The sequence below is a fragment of the Drosophila hydei genome, unplaced genomic scaffold, assembly GCF_003285905.1.
Source record: "Drosophila hydei strain 15085-1641.00,03,60 unplaced genomic scaffold, DhydRS2 tig00008119-arrow-pilon, whole genome shotgun sequence".
In the NCBI taxonomy this organism is placed as follows: domain Eukaryota; kingdom Metazoa; phylum Arthropoda; class Insecta; order Diptera; family Drosophilidae; genus Drosophila; species Drosophila hydei.
Window position 1 is genome coordinate 4,142,035 of NW_022045830.1, and position 20,683 is coordinate 4,162,717.

Sequence of the window (20,683 nt, forward strand, 5' to 3'; positions counted from 1 at the left end):
CAAATCAATCATTTGGCAGTCGGTTAATTGTGCGCCACACCCGCAAATGCGGCTTTGGTTTGACTTTTGATACCCCCACATTGTCTACCTGTTAGGCTACTGACATGCTAGCATCGCTTTGCTCCATCAGATGAGCTCCTGTACCCAACCACTCGCCCGCTGACCAGCCATTGTCTGTGGCTTAATGTCAAGCCAGCACATTTATCTTCGGCCAGCTGTAATTTTTCATAGGTCTAAAATCTTTTTATAGAAATTGCTGAAACACTCAAAATTATGCCAGAGAAACTCGCACTGTATAGCTATGATTGACATGCTAATTCAATTTATATTTGAAAAGCTAAAACACACTTTTCCCCAAAACACTCTAAGAGCTCTTTAATTGTAACAGCTGCAATTGTCATTTTCGTATATCGAGATATATCTTGGTTGCTGTAAAGTTTAAGTGTAAGAAACTAAAAATGGTGTTGAATCGAGTTTGAGCTATAAAACTTGAGCATACGAACTCCAGCTACAATGGAATTAAAAATATAATATAAAAATCTTAAATAAATATAAATTAATTAAAATTTTTGTACATACAATTTTGTTACCATCATTTTTGAAATGTTATCTATTTCACACCTCTGACAAAAAATCCAATCTAATATATTTCAACCACGCTAGAGTCGTTAAACCTTTCTAGAGTAACATTTTTGAACCATTTTAAATATATATAAAAGATGAGCAAGACAACTTAGTTGGTTGTATCATACTTGAAAAGTTTATGAAAAATTGATTAATAATTTTATAAAACTATTAAGAGCAGAACAAGATCCGATAATAATATCAATTCATTCCCATGGAGAAAACGAATTATTACTATAAAAAATCTGAAATTGTAATTAATTCCATTGTCAGTTTTCAATAATAAGTGAAAATTGAAAAGGAATAGCTTTCTGCTAGTTATGCAAGGCAACTTTCTACGCAGCCCGCTTAATTAGAATTTCGTTATGCACATAAATACCTCACACCAAAAGGAAAAGACAATCGATTATGATGTGAATTGGCTGGCAACGCTCGTAAAACAGCAAAATGCCAAGTGGAAGCCATTAATAACGAATGTGTTTGGGATTAGCACGGCCCAGCCCAGTGCTGCCCAGCGCTGCCCAGCCCTGCCCTGCCCCGAAATTGACCTGTTTGGTTTTTATGTAACAAAGTGTCGATACAACTAATAATATCATAAATCTTGTCCAATAATTTCTTTGTCTGCTTTGTTTTGTTTTATTTTATGGTTGCATCAACTTTGCGCACTTTGCTTCACATATTTAAAACACAAAACTCAAACAAAAAGAAATTAATTTGGTTTATTTGGGCGCTTTGCTGTTCCTAAGGTGATTAGCTCTTCGTCGAAGACCCCCTCAACACCCACACCCAGCACAACTTAATGGCTGCTCTGCCCGAGGCGCCACAGAACGCCCACCTGTGCTGACTGCGTGTGAAAACATCACGTCCAATAAACAAAAGCCAGCCTTTCCTCCAAATACATTATATGCATATATCTATATATATCTCTCACATACACATATACGTTAAGCCGATCTATTGTTATGCTGGCTCATCATTTGTCATACGAGTCGGGCCTGATGGACAAGGTTACTTGACGCTGCTTTGGTCGACAGTTTATTTTCAACACATCCATATATTTGGCTTAGCTTTATTTGCTGTGAAAATACAATATGAAAACTCTTTACACACACACAAACGCACACACATGTATATACGCAATTATAAAATTCATGCTACATTATTCAAAAATAATATCCTTCTGCTTAAATCTTGATTAACTTTGCAATGACTGCAGCTGTTCCCTAAGTTTTCTTCTTGGCAATTGTCATGGCTTGGCTTAGAGCTGGCTATTGGCCAGATGATTATCGATGACCACCTGTATGATGCGCATGCAATCCCTCTGCCTGGCTATGGTATTGTCTATCAGCTGCTCAATGAACTGGCTGGCCTTGATGTTCGTATTGGGCGGTATGTCCTGGGTGCAGCTGACGTATTTGTTAAAGATCTCCGTGTTGAGGGATGTGGCCAAATAACGTTCGCTTTCATCCTGCTGCAGCAACTTGTTCAGCACCTGCGCGGCGGCCAGCAGTTGGTCCTTGTGTTTCTGATACGCGCGCAGTTCCTGCAGATTCCCATAATCCGCACTATTCAGCTGCACGTAACGCTCGCCGTCCACCCCGCTGGCCTCGCCAGGCTTGATTGACTTTTTTGTCAGCAGCTGGCGTATGTGATATTTGCGTTCCGTCACGAAGTTGCCCAGCAAATAGCCTGCGAAGAGAACAAACGACTCATTAGCATGGGCCACGGCACATCCTTGATTGCCACCCACCTGAGATGAGCATGAAGAAGCCAATGGTGAGCAGGAGTGTGGCGCAGGTGCGCTTAGTCACATATTCACGATACTCACGCGAGCTGCTGTTGGCCCTCACAGCCGTCTCATAGCTGAGCACCTGATGCATGCTTAACTCCTGCGTACCCTTCGGCTATCGGATATCTTATTTTGTCTTTAGTTAAAAAACGCGCTTTGAACTGGTGCAGCTTGTCTCTGGCAACGCCTGTTATGGAACATTCTGTTAGCAGCGGAAGAAACTAGACAACTGCAAACAGAAATAGAAAATTATTTAAATTTCAATATATAAATTTAATGCAAATTAGAATAGCTCTTATAATAATGACCGCTATTAAATATGCATATCCATTAGTCAGATTCGCAGTCTGTTATATTAGGAATATATATATGTATATTTATATATTTATGGCACTCAACGTCACATTTTAATATGAATATTTGTAAAGTTCGAAATGAATAATTTTCAGACAAATATTTCATAATTAAAAAGCGCATTGTGAACGCCTGCAAAGGAATTTAGTTTGATAAATGGCAAAATCGCAATTTGAGTTACGTTAGGGAGACCTACACAAAAATGTGCAAAACTTGAAAAACATGTGGCAAGCAGAGGAAACGAACCATAAATAATAACACGTATTAAGCTTACTCACTGTGTGGGATGAAAAAAAAGATAAAATTGTGATTAACCCGGCGTATACGTGATATTTTAAAGTACTATGACTATTAAATAAACGTCATAACTATGAACTCTAAAAATATATTTACTTGATCCCTATCTGACATTCTTAAATCATAAAATATTAATTAATATATATTTTAATATAAACTCAAATAATTTTTAAGTTTTCTCATGCTTTTCTCATAGAAAGCAAAGTCCATTGAACTCTGCCAGCTGGCAAGCACAACAAAGCAGATTTACAGAATAATATTGCACAATCCTATGAGCTGCGCTCGGCCAGAGGCACTTTCACTTACCCAGCTTTGGAAAAATAAGCAAGAGCCTTTGAACCCTTCCTTCTGAAATATTCCTGTATTCCTTTTTGTACTTTATGGCTCGATGCTCCCCTACATATAATGTGTTTTATATGTATATATACAAGGTATTTGTTGTTCTCACTTTAGTAAAAAAGCGAAACCAAATATTCAACTAGAAATTTTTGTATTTATTTTTATTATTTTCCGGTAGTGCGCGTTATCCTTGCGGCTTGATAGGTGCGCTCGCCTTGCCACCAAGTTGTGCACTGAGCGCCAGCCGCAGTCAGGCATTGGCTTTAATAGCGCCAGAGCCGGCGACAGTTGGTGGTGAATTCGCTTCGCATTGCTCCTGCCTGGGGGTGGTGAATGGGCGTTACTTTTCCTTGCTGTTCCCTCATTACAACGTTTGGGTCAAGTTGAGATACGACTGACTACGTGGAGGCGCTTCATGTGAATATAGAAATGCCGCAATAAATTCATGATTAACGGACATTTCAATTTAAGGCCTGCATCTGTGAAGCCATATCGATTTTCAGACAGCCTACGAGAGCATAGACTGATTCTTACACACACTTCACATGGTGTTAATGCCATCGTTTGTTCTGTTTGGTCTGCTGTTTACTACTTCAAGAATATCACATGCAACTTGTGCCACTTGTGGTGGCAGGTACGAGCGTGGGTGTTCTCTTGGATTAGTTTACGGCTTACACTTTGATGTTGTCGCTTGCCGCCTATTCCAAGTATGTAAAGCACCTGCATGTATTGTTAGGGAAAGGTAATTGCAGGTGAATAATGAATGAAGCTTGTTTTCTAGAAATTATTTTTTTTAGAAATTATTATTTTTTATACACATTAATCATACGCATCGTTGTCTTTATCATAATTTCGGCAGCTTCATTTTCAGTCACTCGCTTCTTGTTCTCTTTAAGTTACCTGCTTCGTTTATCTGCTAAATTGAGCAAGTTCATATGACGCTGGTATTTGTTTTATTTGTGTGCTGCCTTAAATATTTACCTGCACCTTCTCAAGCATCTACTTGTTTCGTTTACAAAAATAAATCATGTAATTGTGTAACAAAAAAATGCAACTTGTCAAGCTAAAGTTGAAGCCGTCCTCGAAGCTGTTGCCATATAGTAAATGTTGTTGCAGTTGTTGTTGTTGTTGTCAGTGAAAGTGGAACTTGTGCTAACAAGCAGCAATATGTCCTCCTGCCTCTCAAGGGCTGAGAGATACATTTCGCTCATTTACAAGTGCTGGGCGAAACGAAAGCCCTGCTGTCAGCAATGCAGTGGAGCTGGCCGTTAGGGGGTTAGGGGCGAGCTGTTCGTGGAGGCCAATGTTTCATTAAGTGAAACGGCTTTTACCACGCTCTATGCGCACTGCACATGCAAATGGCCACCTAGGGGGGAAACTGGATACAAGTGAGGACTACTTGTGTGCGATTCAAGCGCACGAAGGATTTTCAAGGCATAGCAGCAATGGGAACTAGTTCATCTGAATGCTAAATTAATTTCATACTATTAATTAAGTATATTTGTTAAAAAAGCATTTTTGCTGATATCTACTTAAGCAGCCAGCTTCCAACTATAGACTGGTTCAATTATTTCCAATTTCAATATAGTTATGTAACTTTTAATTAATTCCGACCATTCACAGCCCACTCATTCGCATTCGCAAGCTTAATTTCAAAATTCCATTTGGCACACACAGAGAAATGTCAGCGCAGTGCATTGCACTCTGCATCCTGCAACATGCAGGCTGCACACCCATCAGCCTGCACTCTACACAACTTGAACACGTTCGACGCCATTTTTGCTTGCCACCCACTGTGGCAACCTGTGCGCCTGCTTTCATGTCTAAAGCGAGCACTCGCACTCGCACTGGCAGCGCATTAATTTCTAAGTGCATTGACATAGAAACACGCACAGCGAACGCATAAAAGTAGGCAACCTGCAACGTGCAACGTGCAACACGAAATTCAGTCGCGTAGTGATACCTGCAACCAATATTCGACAGTTGTTGCTTTTGCTTATTAACAAACCAATACAACATCAATCAAATTTCTCATTGAACCTTTCATAGGCATATATATATTTCATATTATTTTAATATATTTAGTCTTGACGTTCTGCTCTTCACCATTGCTACTTGTTGCTGCCTTCACTAAGAGCTTTAGTTTGATTGCTGCTCTGTTTATTTCTCTCTTTGGCGACTCTCTTTAAAGAGCAAATTTTGAAGCTTTCAAGTTGTGTGCATATAAATATGCTTTAAATCGTAATAAAAGCTTTGGTTAAAGCTTTTGCTGTGTCAACTGTTATACATGAAAGTTACAAAAGCAACTCTGTATAACAAGTATAGCAAAGTTACTAAATTAATGCCAAAGCTTTTTTAAGCTGTTCAAATACGAGTTGTCCAATGCTAGCTTAGCTTTGTAGCCCCTTTTTGACCATATAAATTTATGGCATATTAAATTATTAATTAAGAGCTTAAGCCCTTAGATCACTCTTAATTGGCTAGTAAAAAGATTTGGAAAGCAAAGCATAAAATCTCACAATGATTACACTAAACAAAAGCTTAACAATAAGACTTGTAGTTAAATTGTAATGCTCTGGCAAACCTTAAATTATTTTGGCTTATCATCGATTCTTAGAGTGCATATAGCTGTGCCTGGGCATATCACATTTTAGCAAACGAGTGTGGCGGGTTTGTGGGGCTTCTGAAATCGAACATAATTTGACTCGCATTATGCATTTGTTTCCTTGCATTTTTCACGTGCGTCGCTCTTCAGCCCGTTGTGGAACAAATAGCAATCAGAGAGCTCTGAAGTCAATTGGCGATTAGCAGAGGGCCCTGGCGGCGCCCATTGACTTGTTTTGCATACGCATTGACCGAGTTTTGAGCAAACGCTAATGTAATTAGCGACATATACCACGTCGTACTGGCCAATTGCGAGCAGTTGAACACGGCTAATTGAAGACAACACATCGAGCAACACATCGAGCCACACAACTCAGACATTACGAAAAGGATTAAACAGGACATTTCGTGCAGTGTAGTGTGAACTGAAAATGTGAAGTATTAGCAAAGCCGCTCTTGTTCCAGTTGATATTGTGTTAATAAAGGCCGTGCCACCATGGAAACGGACGCTGAAAAGGCGGCTGGCTCCCGCCTGGATTACGATCTGATGATGGCCGAGGAGTACATACTCAGCGATGTGGAGAAAAACTTCATTTTGGCCTGCGAGCGCGGCGACTTGCCTGGTGTCAAAAAGTTAGTATTTACCTTCGCAAGTCTGGCAGGCTAATGCAAAGCTTTGCGCCTTCTAGAATCCTAGAGGATTATACCGAGAACCCTTCCGACAAGTTCAACATCAACTGTACGGATCCCATGAATCGTTCCGCTCTGATATCAGCCATTGAGAATGAGAACTTCGATCTGATGGTCTTGCTGCTGGAGAACAACATCGAGGTGGGCGATGCTCTGCTGCATGCCATATCCGAGGAGTATGTGGAGGCGGTCGAGGAGCTGCTGCAGTGGGAAGAGAGTAATCACAAGGAGGGTCAACCCTATGTGAGTTGTGTGACCTACCTCTAATTGCCCATGACTAAGTCTTTCTTTGGGTATAGAGCTGGGAATCAGTGGATCGCTCGAAGTCTACTTTCACCACGGACATAACGCCGCTGATTCTGGCTGCACATCGCAACAATTATGAGATACTCAAGATCCTACTGGATCGAGGAGCAACGCTGCCCATGCCGCACGATGTCAAGTGAGTGCGCATAAAGGTCACAGCCTACGGAATAACTTATATTTGACTTCGTGTCGCTGCCTTTGCAGGTGCGGCTGTGATGAGTGTGTGACCTCGCAGACTACGGACTCTCTGCGTCACTCGCAGTCGCGCATCAACGCCTATCGAGCACTCTCGGCCAGCTCGCTGATAGCGCTCAGCTCACGTGATCCTGTGCTCACCGCCTTTCAGTTGTCCTGGGAATTGAAGCGCTTGCAGGCCATGGAATCGGAATTTCGTGCGGAATATACGGTAAATTAATACTGAAGATTGATGAAGATGGTTCATAATTTAACTACAATATTTTTTTTGTCATTAATCAGGAAATGCGTCAAGCGGTGCAGGACTTTGTAACGGCGCTTTTGGACCACGCGCGCACCTCCATGGAGCTGGAGGTGATGCTTAACTTTAATCACGAACCATCCCATGAGATTTGGTGTCCCGGCCAACGCCAGACACTGGAACGCCTGAAACTCGCCATACGCTACAAACAAAAGACGGTTGGCACTATATTTTATCTCACCTATTGATTGATTGCTTGACTGATTGATTGATTTGATTGCAGTTTGTGGCACATCCAAATGTGCAGCAACTGCTTGCAGCAATCTGGTATGAAGGCTTGCCCGGCTTTCGACGCAAACAAGCCTCACAGCAGCTCATGGATGTCATCAAGCTGGGCTGCAGCTTTCCCATCTACAGCTTAAAGTATATCCTGGCACCAGACTCGGACGGGGCCAAATTCATGCGCAAGCCATTCGTCAAGTTCATCACCCACTCCTGCTCCTACATGTTTTTCCTAAGTGAGTTCCAAATATCTTAGACCTTTCGAGCTTCTCTGAGCTGTTGTTTTCAGTGCTTTTGGGCGCAGCATCGTTGCGTGTGGTACAAATTACTTTTGAGCTGTTGGCTTTTCCCTGGATGTTGACCATGTTGGAGGATTGGCGCAAGCACGAACGAGGCTCGCTGCCTGGGCCCATAGAACTGGCTATTATCATGTACATTGCGGCGCTAATATTCGAGGAGCTCAAGAGTTTATATTCCGATGGCCTGTTTGAGTACATCATGGATCTGTGGAACATTGTGGACTATATATCGAATATGTTTTATGTCACTTGGATACTTTGTAGAGCCACCGCTTGGATCATAGTGCACGTAAGTTGGCCTTTTAAAAATTGCTCATCAACGATTTACAATTTCGAATTGCTTTCAGCGTGATTTGTGGTTTAGAGGCATTGATCCGTACTTTCCTCGCGAGCATTGGCATCCCTTTGACCCCATGTTGCTCTCCGAGGGCGCCTTTGCTGCGGGCATGGTCTTCTCCTATTTGAAGCTGGTGCACATATTCTCGATAAATCCGCACTTGGGACCGCTGCAGGTGTCACTTGGCCGCATGATTATCGACATCATCAAATTCTTCTTTATCTACACCTTGGTGCTGTTTGCCTTTGGCTGCGGCCTGAATCAGCTGCTGTGGTACTATGCGGAGCTGGAGAAGAACAAATGCTATCACCTGCATCCCGATGTTGCTGACTTTGATGACCAGGAGAAGGCCTGCACCATCTGGCGTCGTTTTTCCAAGTGAGTCTGTCTATCTATGTAAAGTCGACAGTTCAAGTTCTGAGCCCATTTGCTTGTAGTCTGTTTGAGACCTCGCAGTCGCTGTTCTGGGCATCCTTTGGCCTGGTCGATCTGGTCTCCTTCGACTTGGCTGGCATCAAGAGTTTCACACGCTTTTGGGCGCTGCTGATGTTCGGCTCGTATTCGGTTATCAATATAATTGTGCTGCTCAACATGCTGATTGCCATGATGTCGAACTCGTATCAAATCATCTCGGAGCGTGCTGATACCGAGTGGAAGTTCGCCCGCTCGCAGTTGTGGATGAGCTACTTTGAAGACGGCGGCACCATACCACCGCCCTTCAATTTGTGCCCCAACATGAAAATGTTACGCAAGACGCTTGGACGCAAGCGACCCTCCCGCACCAAGAGCTTCATGGTAGGTGACTCCACCCGAAAACCTAACCCTAGTCCAGAAGCGCAACAATCAAGACAAATCCTTTGGCAAATCAGTTTTAATATAGCTCCCGTGGCGTTTTTCTTTGCGTCAATGTAAATACGCTTAGCTCGCACTTAAGTAATTCTGCCCTTACATCCCCTTCTTGTAGCGCAAGTCCATGGAGAAAGCCCAGACGCTGCATGACAAAGTGATGAAGCTGCTGGTGCGTCGACATGTGACGGCCGAGCAGAGGCGTAGGGACGATTACGGCATCACCGAGGATGATATCATTGAGGTGCGCCAGGACATTAGCTCGCTACGGTTCGAGCTGCTGGAGATTTTCACCAATAACAGTTGGGATGTGCCAGACATTGAGAAGAAGACGCAAGGTAATGCAGAAATTTTGACGCAACGTGTTGCCAAGCCACCCAAGCCACCAACTAAGCACACTCTCTCACCCACTGACAGCTGCTGCCCGCACCACCAAGGGCAAGGTGATGGAACGTCGCATCATGAAGGACTTCCAGATTGGCTTCGTCGAGAATCTGAAGCAAGAAATGGACGAGAATGAAAACGGACGCGACATCTTCGCCTCACTGGCGAAGGTCATAGGCAGAAAGAAGACCCAAAAGGGGTAGGCAAATTGAATGTGATATGGGGCATATATTACTGAGTTGTTACAAATTCCAGTGACAAGGACTGGAATGCCATTGCCAGAAAGAACACGTTTACTGCGAATCCCATTGGCTCGAAACGCTCCTCTATGCAGCGTCAAAGCCAGCGCAGCTTGAGGCGCAAGATCATTGAGCAAGCGAATGAGGGTCTGCAAATGGATCAGACCCAGTTGATAGGTGCGTGCAGTGCAGTGCTCCGTGCACTATTTACACTCATATCTCTGCTCATACCCTCACAGAATTCAATCCCAACTTGGGCGATGTGACGCGAGCCACACGCGTTGCCTATGTGAAGTTCATGCGCAAGAAGATGGCAGCTGATGAGGTTTCGGTGGGCGAGGGAGAGGAAGCCCCGAACGGTGACACTGAGAAGAAACCAGATGCCAATGGCGTAATTATTACTGAACTGATGACTAGCATAGACCAAAAAATATTTTAACATAACTTTTCAGTCCAAGAAGATGCCAGCCGGCGCAGGCGGTGGTTCGTCCATGATGGCAGCTGCGGCACTGCGTGCCTCTGTGAAGAACGTGGATGAGAAAGGCACTGAGGGAGACAAGAAAGATGATAAGAAACCCAATGATGACAAGGATAAGAAAACCACAGACGACAAGAAATCTGTGAATGGCAAGAAACCTGGCGATAGTAAGCCCGATGCTAAGCCCCAAGCGCCAACTGCTGCTGGAAAGCCAGGCGACCAAAAGCCCGCGCTGCCAGCCACCAAGCCGCCAACTGCAGCCAATGGAGCTAAGCCTAACGAACAGCCAAAGTCTGGCAGTGATGTGGAGAAGCCGAATGCACCGGCGCCACCCGCTAAGCCGGCTGATGTTAAGCCGCCGGCCCCCAAGCCAAATGAAGCCGCTAAGCCGGAAGCTGCGGCCAAGAAAGAGGAGGCAGCCAAAAGCGAGGCGGCTAAGCCGCCAGCAGCAGCTGGAGCAGCTGCCAAAAGTGCAGCGCCGTCGGCGCCTGCAGATGCCAAGCCGGACACCGATAAGAAGCCCACAACGACAACAGCCACGCCTAGCGGTACCAAGGCAGCCAATGAGTCCAGTGGTGGAGCAACGCCCGCTGCTAAGCCGGAGGACAAGAAAAGCGAACAGAAGGCCGATGACAAGAAGGAGAAGGACGCCAATGGCAAGCCGGGCGAGACGAAGCCCGCTGCAGCAGCTGGGGCTCAGCCAAGCGATGCCAAGCCAGATGACAAAAAGGCAGACGACAAGAAGCCCGACGACAAGAAACCTGCAACGGCCCCACTCAAGCCAGCGATTAAAGTGGGTCAAAGCAGCGCCGCAGCCGGTGGCGAACGTGGCAAGTCCACCGTCACTGGCCGCATGATCTCCGGCTGGTTGTAGGAGAAGCTCCAGGAACATTTTTCAATAAAACTTAAGTTGATATTTCTAGCTGAAACTAAGTACTCAAAATGTGTGCAAACAAATAAACGAAATTTAAACTTTAATTCCCAATTTTGTTTCTTTTATACTACGCATAAGTATTTCTAGCAAACAGGCAAATCGACTTCTTGACTACTTGACTTTATGCCATAATTATATCAAAAAGAAACTCGACTTCTTCAATTATAAAAGTTTCATTGCATACTATAATTACCCGACTTAATTCTACTCACAAATCGAAGCTACAGATCAGGCTTAAGTAACCTAGTCTAGGGCATGCAGGAGAGATAATATTTTTAGCTATGACTTAACAGATTAATGAAGCTATTTTATATATATTTTCAAACTGAATAAGTCATATATTTCACTACATAATGGTACATTGTGGCGCAACATAAAATACTTTTGCTGCGCTACAAAGATTTCAAGTGCAATTTACGTGGCAAATCCTTTCCACCCATTTGCTTTAGCCATTGGCATCAAGTATTTAACTTTAGCAACATTTCATTGCCCACAGGTGGTTGGTTGCTAGACACACATACAGACACAACAATAAACACACACACATAGTAGCAAAAGCAATTGCTGTCCCACCACGGGTTGCCTTCTCTGAGTGTAGCGCTGCTCGACTATCTGGTCTGTGCCTGGGCATATAAAAGGACACGAGTTCCATCCAGCATCAAGCATTGTCTCAGCGCACGTCAAGAAGCAAACATCTGACAAAGAAATAAATCCAAAAAATATAGTAGAATATTTCATCCACTGAGAAATGAAGTCGTTTTTGGGACTAGTTAACATTGCCTACACAATTTTGTTGCTTGTTTTGCTGACTAAATTCACAGCTGCAGGTGAGTCTATGAAGTACATAAAAAGTGATTCCGCGTCAATGAGGGACCTATTAATATGGCTTACCCCCACTTGGCTGCAAGTGTAAATCCGCGCGCAATAAATCTCTGCGCAGAAGTGTAAAGACCTCTGCGGCAATCCTTCAGGCCATTTCAATTTGTTTCCATTAAAGCCTAAGCTGAGAAGCGAGCGTAACTTTTTCACAATTTGCATATATAAATTAAATTCAAATATAACAATTTTAATATTGTTTTAAGCTATTACGTTTGGACAGAATGACGATAGTAAGTGAACCTTCACATAGCAAAGACTTACCTATAAAGATTTATAGTGATTTAAAGAGCTGATTTAATTATTTGCTTCTCTCCAGAAGTGGAACACGATAAGATCCGTCGAGGTGCCAACATGGGTCTCTATGCCTTCCCACGTGTGGGACGCAGCGATCCGAGTCTGGTGAACAGCTTGCACGATGCCAGCGATGCGGCTGCCTATGAGAACATCTACGGCATGGGCGATGTCTCCGCCGAAGATTTCGAAGGTGCGTGCAGTTAATTTCCACTTTTAACGGCACTAACTGAATATTCTCAGATTACCAAAAGCGGCCTGGCTATGTGGCTTTTCCTCGCATGGGTCGTAGCGAATCGGAGCTGAGAAAGTGGGCCCATTTGCTGGCCTTGCAGCAGGCGCTGGACAAACGCACCGGACCCAGTGCCTCATCTGGCTTGTGGTTCGGACCACGTCTGGGCAAGCGTAGCGTCAATGCCAAGGACTATCCCGCCGCCATTAAGGGACAAAAGGAAATGTACTAAACGATATGAAAGCCAAACGCCTCCGAAGGAAACAACAATTCGCACTTGAACACACTAATTTGCCAACTATTTATAATTTATGCAATTAATTAACACATAATTAAAACTCCAAGGAATATTATAATGGGTATATAACAAATTAGTAAACATAACACGATCAAACGGGCTGGTGAGGGCTTGCACAATTGGTAAAACTCATTTCAATTTTATTTCAAAGACCTCCGAAACGCATTCAACATGTAAATAGAATATGTGTCTAAAAATCGAAATTAAAAAAATAATAATAATAAATTAATATATGAAAAGCAGTATGAAAATTAAGATGATTTACTTTTTAAAAGGGACATTTGTTATTTATCAATTATTTATTAACTCAGCAAACCTTCCACTGGCTTTACCTATTCCAGTCTTCACATCTTTCACTTAGGCTCTTTCACTATAAATATAATATTTCCAAAAATTTGCTTAAGGTTTTGTGAAAATTTTATTATAATGAAATTGAAAAAAGAGTATGTATATCGGCGTGTTGTATTATTCAGTTAAAGATATGGTCGTTTTTATAAAGATAACTCCATAGAATTTAGTTTTCATCTTTTTTGTTCCCTTCAATCCTTTTGCTCCTTGAACTTGCGCAGTTCGCTTTGAATGGCCTCGATAAGCGGCGCAGCCGACTGGGCATTTGCCCTATGCCCCGGCGTATTTGCCGTGGAACTGGAGCTGGCAAGTGGTCCACGTGAAATCTCCAAAATCGTTTCAGAACACTGGATGGGTCCAGCACTCAAGGGACGCACCAGCGGCGAATGGGAACCATTCAGACTGCTGCCCCAAGCGCTGTAAGTGGGCGACGGCGGCTGCGTGGACTGCGCTGATTTCGGTGTCTTCTCCGGCTGTGCGGTGGCTGGCCGCTCGGCAGTGCTGTAGGCCTTGGGAGGAAAGCTGCAAGGAGTGGACTGGGTCAGCAACTGCCAGTTGGAAGGCAACGTCACATACCTGGGTAAGCCCGCAGAGGAGCCGCGATGCTCGCGCTTTGTGATGCGTCGCTTGTTCGTGAAGTCGCGCGAGGGCAATGGCATGGGCAGATCATCCTGGCTGGCGTACATCTGCATGGCACCCTCTAGCAGGCCCTCGTAGTGGTTGCGTATGGCGGATGCATCGTGCATGGGACTGGGGCTAAAGTCAGCATAGCTCCGGGCCGCTGCGGAAGATGTGTGGAGGAAGTTCAGTTGATTTCAGTTGAGTTCAGTGGGGATTCAGTTGGATTGCAAGTGGGTTATTTGGTTTTATGGTCTCTAAATTGGGTAAACTAATTACAGCTGTGTGCAGGCAATATCAACAACAACTAGGACTACAGTTGCCCGTTAGTAACGTGTCTGTGCCCCAATTTGCACATCATTATCATCATCATCATCATTATGAGCATGATCATTGTGTCCACCCGCCTCACCCTGGTTGTCAGCGCTGCTGAGACGTTTCTTGTGCCGCTCCCAGACGACGGGGCCCACAAAGCCCGGATCAGGATTGTCGCTGTGCGAGGCGGAACGAACATTCCGCACCGGAGGCGGCGCCTTCGGACTGGGAAAACTGGCAATGGTCGCAATGGTGCTATCCCTGCTCCCTAGTGATTTGTGCGATTTCAGGGACCTTGTGGAGTTCTGCGCCGCTGCGGCTTGTGGTGCCACTGCATTCACATTGTCATAGTACGTAACAAAAACTGGATCCAGCACGCGATTGAGTGGCTCTGGCAGCGTGCTCTTTGGAAAGGCGCGCACCGAGGCCATGGACAGAAAGGACCCGACACTGGCCGTATCCGAGGACTTCTCCGAGGGCTGTGCACCACGCGAGCGTATCATCTCCCTGTTGATGGCTTGCGGGGAGCCAACAGCGCCCTCCTCTGGATACTCCTTATCCGTAAATATCGTTTGCTGTTGCTGCAGCAGCTTGTTGCGATGGTAATTGTTGTGTGGATTGTAGGCCTCATTGCGCTGGAAGTTCTCGTAGTTGCGACGTAAAGCGGCCGGAGAGTTGCCCTCCTCTGTTGAGGAATTACTTTGACCCAGTGAGCCCTGCACCGGGCTGGTTTCCAGAGAGCCGACGCGATTCTCGTTGAGATAGCGACGCTTCGACTTGTGCCGCGACTTCTCACTCTTCTTCTCCGACACCACCGAGGCGTATATAGTGTCCTCCAGGCCATCCTCCGCACGATCGTACTGATGCCGTCGTCGCTTGTGGCCATCAAAAAGACGCGCCGCCTTGTCATCCAGTATGCGCTGCACATCAGCACTGGGCGGATTGATGGGGCAGTAAACCGAGGAGTCAGATGTATTGTCCGTGGAGGAGATGGAGTCGCGTCGGGCCCTTGTATGAGTTTCGGCTGGTGGTGCCGGAAAAGTAATGCGTGGCTCCCGCTCATACGAAAAGTTTTGCACGCCCACATCCCGCGAGCGCACTGTGCTCTGGTCAGCGTTGACAGTTGACCCGCCCGCAGTGCTGTCCAGCAAGGTGCCACGCGAGCTGGGTCGCATTGAGTGACCCTCCGACAAGAGCTCATTGCGCGAAGTCGTTCTGCGAGCACGGGAAACGGGTTAACTTGAATCTCTGTATATTTCGATGCTCTGCACTCACCTGTTGACCTCGCTTAGCTCGCGCTGGCGAGCGCGGGTGCGTCCCAGCAGCAGAATGGCCACCAGCAGCAGCATCAGCAGCAGAATGGCCAACGAGCTGATGACCACAAGAGCCACATTGTTCTTCACAGAGTTAAAGAAGCCCGCATGACCGCTGCGCGGCACAGGTGCCAAGGCTGTGGCCGTGGGCTCTCTGATATAAGCTGAGAAATGGAAGAGTTTCGGATAACAGATGGAGTAGCATATGAAGTAGGTCTTCATCTTCTCTTGCTATGTGATGAAGCAGCCATAAACTTACGCTCCGACTTCATGTAGATGGCCTTGCCCAATGTGTTAACTGCCTCCACCTCGCTAACCAGTTCCATGTCCTTGGCCGCTGTTGTGGCCAAAACGGGGCGTCCGTTCACAAGGACCGTATAGATGAGCTCCGTTTGATTGGCAACGGGTCGCTCATTACTGCAAGGATTAAAGTGGCGACATGAGTATAATCAGGTACAGCTCGTCTAGTCTATATTAGTCCTACAATTTGAGGTTAACATACGCATCGGAACCAGCGACATCGTCAGCCGAGCTGTTCCACTTTAGCAGCTCCGACTCACTGATTTGCGTGATGTTGTGTATGACAACCCGCACGCGCTCCTCCCTGTATAATGGTTGCGCCTGTTGTTGTTGTGGCTCCTGTTGTTGTTGTTGTTGTTGTTGACTTAACAACGCCTCGCGCATTTCCTGCAACTTCTCCGACTTGCCATTCTGCTGTATTAGCTCCCAGGGGATAAGCGTTACATATGCGCTATAGTCAATGGACTCCGTTGCTGTCGTGGGCATGGTGGAGCTGCTCAGTGGCTCGCCTGACTCTGAGGAGTCGGCGACTGCCCACTCAGGCTCTTCGCCCGCCGCCCACATGGTTTTGATTTGATGAGTCGTATCCACCTCCATATCGAGTATTTCCACATCATCGCCCGGCCAATTGGTGGTGGCAGTGGTGGAGGTGCTCATGTCTAGCCCCGGCTGACGACGCTCACGTGTCGCATCTATGGAAACGCCCGCAATTTGCTGTGCTCCATTTATGCCCAGGTGGCGTGTTTGCTGTCTGTGTGGACTCAATTGAAAGTTAGAGCAGCTCTAGCTGTAGCCAGTAGCTGACTCACCTGGTGAAAGCCAAGCGATATAGACGAGCAAGCTTCTCTTCGAGCATGGGATTATCCTTGGCCGTATAGAAGCCCGACATCACAGTCAGCAGCCAGTAACGGCGATCCGTGGAGCTGTAATTGAATGGAGGTACGCCAGGTGCGCCCAAATCCCAATTGCCGCCTCCGTCATCGGGCTTGCAGTCCAGGCAAATGGGTATCTCGATTTCCTTTAAAACAAATTGAGTTACAATAGCTGCAGTTCGACCCCTGACACCACTTACATTGTTGCCATCTACGTAGACGGTAGCCACCACAGTCTCCGTCTTGACTATCACATCTTTGCCCTTGCTAATGCCCGTGTGCACCTTCTTCAGGTAGTCGGGCGGGCCGTCACCAGAGCCAGTCCAGAAGAAATCCTCCAAGTGCACCTCATCCTTAATTTCCGGATAGTTATCATCTAGATCATCGTCTGAAAGTAGCGTGTCCAATTAATTGAATCGCTGCGCCAACTTTTAAATTGTTTTCTTTTATTTTCGCCTTTTCCGACTTTTCCCCTGTTATTTCTTGAAGTTGTTTATTCGCGAATCGGCGGCTTTTATTAAACAGTTTCTTGAACTTTTAGTTACTATAGCAATTAACTAGGGTGCAAAAAACTTTATAAACTATTTTTTAATCGTACAAGGGAACTTTGCTGGAAATTCTTTATATTACATAAATTTCCCAACTAGCAACAAATTTGTATTGAATAGAAGTTTTAGTACAAGGAAAGGATTTTATATTTTATATATATTTGCTTAAGACTTCGCTGTCTTGTGGTATAGTATAAGGCTAGAAAGACAGCTTGTAATATGATTAAGTGGGGGACTAGCTTAAGTGGGTCAATTATTCCTTTCAATTGACTGACTACATATGATTTATGATATGAGAAATAATAATAAAAGAAAAGAAAATATTAAGAAAAGATAACGAGTAATATGATTAAGGGGCGGACAGCAGATAGCAAAGCCATAAATGCATTCAGTTCATTAAAATGAAAGTCAATTGATTGAATTGAAGAAATATTATATTTTAAGAAAACATTAGAACAAATGCTACAATATCTTCAAGACAACTGCCAGAGTATCTAAGCATTGCAGCACTCAAAGTGAATTCAAGTTTGTCGTTCAATTTATCGACAAATCATGAAATTTGGTTACCTACCCAACGTGGGCTAGTTGCAGCGGGGCTTGTTGTGCTGGCAGTTTCGCTCGCTGTCATTATGTTTATGTATCTTATTTTAATAGCGCATTTGCAAGTTTGTTTGATCAATTGTCGGCGACTGCAGCGGCAACAGCCACAGCAACAGCTGCTGATACATTATGCTAAGTGCGCCCCTTCATCCTGCGATGGCTCTGCTTTAAAGTAGTTCAGTCATAATTATGATGGCCTGGCCTGGCCTCAATGATGATGACTGAGCACTAACCACAACAAAGCGCAGTTAGACAATTGTAATAAATTTATCGATTAGCACTCGGGTGCCACCAAAAATATTTGTGGCACAGTTGACCAATTTGTGTGCGTGTTGGCTGGCGCAATTAACTTTAACGCATATTTGTGCACCTGTTTCATTAGTTTTGTTGGTGTTTTTGCCTCGTGTTTTTTTATGTATGTGCAAGTGCTTGGGATTTGGCAGCAATTGTTTTTTTGCCTTTTATGCAATTACTCATAAATTATATTGATTGTCCTACATTTCGTCAGACTTTACCAGATTTCGGTTGGGCAATTTTTGTCGGGCACTGACGCATGAAGTCAAAGGTCAAATTACCCGCCGGGCCACAGTTGAAGGGTCAACTCGAGCAGTGACCAAAGCCGAAAACTATTTACACCCGTAGATAACTCTCGGGCATCTCTGAACAATGCGTATAATTTCACCTGGCTTGTTGCTCAACTTACCGTGACTCAATTGTATCAGCGACTGTCCAGCGACTGCCACGCCCCCGCGCCCCTTGCACTTGTGTAAAACTGACAAAAACAATAAAACTGACACAGTACGTGCAAGTTTTGCTTTCATTTCACTCTTTGTTTATCTATTATATATATTATATATATTTTTTAGAGCAGCTTAAACACTTTTAACATTTAGGCAGTTGGTAAACATTTTGGAATTATTTTATTTATTTCACATATATTGTTAAATTCCTGCTTGTATATCTGTTATGGTATGAAAGTTTGTTATAAAATGAAATTCTGTTTACGCGTCACGTTCTCGCATCGCTGAAAGTTGTCCGGGAACTGAGCATTACGTTCTAATCCAAACTTAGGGGCGCGCTCTAGCTCTGCCCTGGTGGTTGTTTGTTTTGTTGTTTCAGTTGTGGGGGTACCATTAATATATACGGTATGTACACCTGACGAAAAAGAGATAGGCGATCAGAATGGTTGGTAAGAATATAAAATGAAATGAAAAATAATTTCCCCATTGAATTGTTATTGTTATTTTTAAGATATTAAATATTTTGCTAGTAAACAGAGCCTCAGAGTTTTATTAATTCTTTGCATATTTAATAAAATATGGTGTGTGTATTTTAATAGGGGAATAGTTAGCTTATAAAGAACAACTTAAAGTTTTTTTTATTTTTTTAATAAGTGGATTGATTGCAGACTTTTCCAAAAATTTACTAAATTCAGAAATAAGAAATATATTTATTTATTTTCTCCGGATATCTTTTTTTGGTAATATATTTTTATTTTATTTTATTTTATTTTTGGTAATATATTTTATTTATTCTTTTTTACTTAATTTTGTATTTTTTAATATTTTTATATATTTTAACTTTTTTATGTATATTTTTTTAGTTTAATTTTTTAAATATTTTATTTTTTACATATTTACATATTTTTTAATCATTCATATAATTTTAATTTTTATATATTTTATATATATTTTGTTACAGTGCATCGGAAACACACGCGGCTTGCACCATTGACGTTGGTTTGTTTGGTTACTCACAGGTTGCGTCGCGCCGCTCTCTGTTTGGGCCGCTTTGTGTCTGGTCAGTTACCTGTGGCAACAATCAAACGGGCCAATTGCGCGCCAAAGCCGCCCCGCAGCTAATAAACAATTTAAAGCTTTTAATTTCGAGCGTTTTGTTCAAACCATGTTGAACACAAAATGCCGCTAGCTTTTGCATTGTTATCGCCTCAATGATGTGCTAGCTTTAGTTCAAACCAAATTCCATTTATGACAAGTTAACGTCTTGCAACAAGTGTAATGTAAGCTTTGCTGTTAACATTCCAGAGCTGTTACAGAAAGCTGCTGCTGCTCACACTCAATTGCTGCCTGCTATATAACACAGCAAGCAGCTTGAACAGCGACCTGATGATTTACAGAGGAGAATTCCGGATTTGGACTGTGCTAAGAAAATCCCCGAAGTGGCATGACCTTCAGCTACGCACCAGCTTGGCGATTCATAATATGTAATTAAACTATTTTGGGGGCATTAATTTAACATCATTATATAAAATGCTGCAAGGCGAAATGCCTCTTAGGAGATGTTTAAATGTTTTTGTTTTTTGTTTGGGGTAATCAAATTGATGCTCCACTAATAAAGCTAAGCTCAATTATTTAAGAATTTATTGTGTTCTACAACATTTTAAAGGCAATCAATCACTAGCTTATTTTAAAGCATTCACCCTAGAAATAAGGAAGCTGCTAAGTACTAATTAGAAATTATTAATACTAAATTATCTTGAGTTCTACAACGAATAATTGCGTAGCACTTTGAGTCGAGGTCTACAACAATGTCTTGGCTTGTGAACAACTCAATGTTCTTGTACCATTCAAGTCTATGCCCATGATTTGAAGATTAAAAATATCTGCCTTTTAGCCTTTTAATGACATTTGTTTTGAACAAGCTTCAAGCGACAAGCGTCATACTTAAAATTGCATTAGCCACACTTCGACTCGTGAGTTAAGCTAATCTGTCATCTGGCAAGAGGCATAATTAACGTGACTAATAATTAATAAAGCCCAAACCTGTAAATTCAAATTCAAATTATGCACAGATCTGTTGTCTAGTGAATC

At 43.6% G+C, this 20,683-nt stretch overlaps 4 protein-coding genes across 6 annotated transcripts; 2 read left to right on the top strand and 2 right to left on the bottom strand.

The window, feature by feature from the left end:
* Positions 1–1,689: 1,689 nt before the first annotated feature.
* Positions 1,690–3,625, bottom strand: LOC111597862. The gene is made up of 3 exons (XM_023312786.2): positions 3,371–3,625; positions 2,375–2,642; positions 1,690–2,313 (listed from the first exon to the last, which is right to left on the bottom strand). The coding sequence occupies exons 2-3, from the start codon at positions 2,502–2,504 to the stop codon at positions 1,883–1,885; spliced, it is 561 nt and encodes a 186-aa protein (XP_023168554.1). The 5' UTR covers positions 2,505–2,642; positions 3,371–3,625; the 3' UTR covers positions 1,690–1,882.
* Positions 3,626–6,314: 2,689 nt separating this feature from the next.
* On the top strand, positions 6,315–11,279 carry LOC111597842 (transient receptor potential protein). The gene is made up of 14 exons (XM_023312748.2): positions 6,315–6,640; positions 6,697–6,940; positions 6,997–7,139; positions 7,208–7,409; positions 7,481–7,657; positions 7,723–7,957; positions 8,011–8,309; positions 8,368–8,735; positions 8,795–9,152; positions 9,322–9,541; positions 9,621–9,786; positions 9,843–10,003; positions 10,066–10,217; positions 10,279–11,279. Exons 1-14 carry the CDS (start codon positions 6,504–6,506, stop codon positions 11,176–11,178), a joined length of 3,762 nt encoding a protein of 1,253 aa, XP_023168516.2. The 5' UTR covers positions 6,315–6,503; the 3' UTR covers positions 11,179–11,279.
* Positions 11,280–11,915: 636 nt separating this feature from the next.
* Positions 11,916–13,175, top strand: LOC111597861 (cardio acceleratory peptide 2b). Of its 3 annotated transcripts, XM_023312783.2 has the most exons (4): positions 11,916–12,065; positions 12,321–12,347; positions 12,434–12,601; positions 12,652–13,175. In XM_023312783.2, exons 1-4 carry the CDS (start codon positions 11,987–11,989, stop codon positions 12,870–12,872), a joined length of 495 nt encoding a protein of 164 aa, XP_023168551.2. In that variant the 5' UTR covers positions 11,916–11,986; the 3' UTR covers positions 12,873–13,175. The 3 variants fall into 3 exon arrangements, with proteins under 3 accessions (XP_023168551.2, XP_023168552.2, XP_023168553.2); XM_023312784.2 differs by lacking the exon at positions 12,321–12,347; XM_023312785.2 differs by lacking the exon at positions 12,321–12,347 and having other exon boundaries at positions 12,437–12,601.
* Positions 13,176–13,396: 221 nt separating this feature from the next.
* LOC111597820 lies at positions 13,397–18,673 on the bottom strand. Its single transcript, XM_023312709.2, has 9 exons — positions 18,556–18,673; positions 16,905–17,092; positions 16,642–16,850; positions 16,017–16,583; positions 15,792–15,949; positions 15,495–15,696; positions 14,317–15,434; positions 13,863–14,067; positions 13,397–13,808 (listed from the first exon to the last, which is right to left on the bottom strand). The coding sequence occupies exons 1-9, from the start codon at positions 18,671–18,673 to the stop codon at positions 13,478–13,480; spliced, it is 3,096 nt and encodes a 1,031-aa protein (XP_023168477.2). The 3' UTR covers positions 13,397–13,477.
* Between the last annotated feature and the right edge of the window lie 2,010 nt (positions 18,674–20,683).

Coding starts and splice junctions, on each gene's coding strand:
- LOC111597862 (XM_023312786.2), bottom strand. CDS start 2,504: ATGCATCAGGTGCTCAGCTATGAGACGGCTGTGAGGGCCAACAGCAGC. Junction 2,314..2,374: donor CTTCTTCATGCTCATCTCAG/GTGGGTGGCAAT, acceptor TTCTCTTCGCAG/GCTATTTGCTGGGCAACTTC.
- LOC111597842 (XM_023312748.2), top strand. CDS start 6,504: ATGGAAACGGACGCTGAAAAGGCGGCTGGCTCCCGCCTGGATTACGAT. Junction 7,410..7,480: donor AATTTCGTGCGGAATATACG/GTAAATTAATAC, acceptor GTCATTAATCAG/GAAATGCGTCAAGCGGTGCA. Junction 9,787..9,842: donor AGAAAGAAGACCCAAAAGGG/GTAGGCAAATTG, acceptor TACAAATTCCAG/TGACAAGGACTGGAATGCCA.
- LOC111597861 (XM_023312783.2), top strand. CDS start 11,987: ATGAAGTCGTTTTTGGGACTAGTTAACATTGCCTACACAATTTTGTTG. Junction 12,348..12,433: donor GTTTGGACAGAATGACGATA/GTAAGTGAACCT, acceptor GCTTCTCTCCAG/AAGTGGAACACGATAAGATC. Junction 12,602..12,651: donor CTCCGCCGAAGATTTCGAAG/GTGCGTGCAGTT, acceptor GAATATTCTCAG/ATTACCAAAAGCGGCCTGGC.
- LOC111597820 (XM_023312709.2), bottom strand. CDS start 18,673: ATGAAAGCAAAACTTGCACGTACTGTGTCAGTTTTATTGTTTTTGTCA. Junction 17,093..18,555: donor GCTGATACAATTGAGTCACG/GTAAGTTGAGCA, acceptor CGCTACTTTCAG/ACGATGATCTAGATGATAAC. Junction 14,068..14,316: donor CAGCAGCGCTGACAACCAGG/GTGAGGCGGGTG, acceptor CATCTTCCGCAG/CGGCCCGGAGCTATGCTGAC.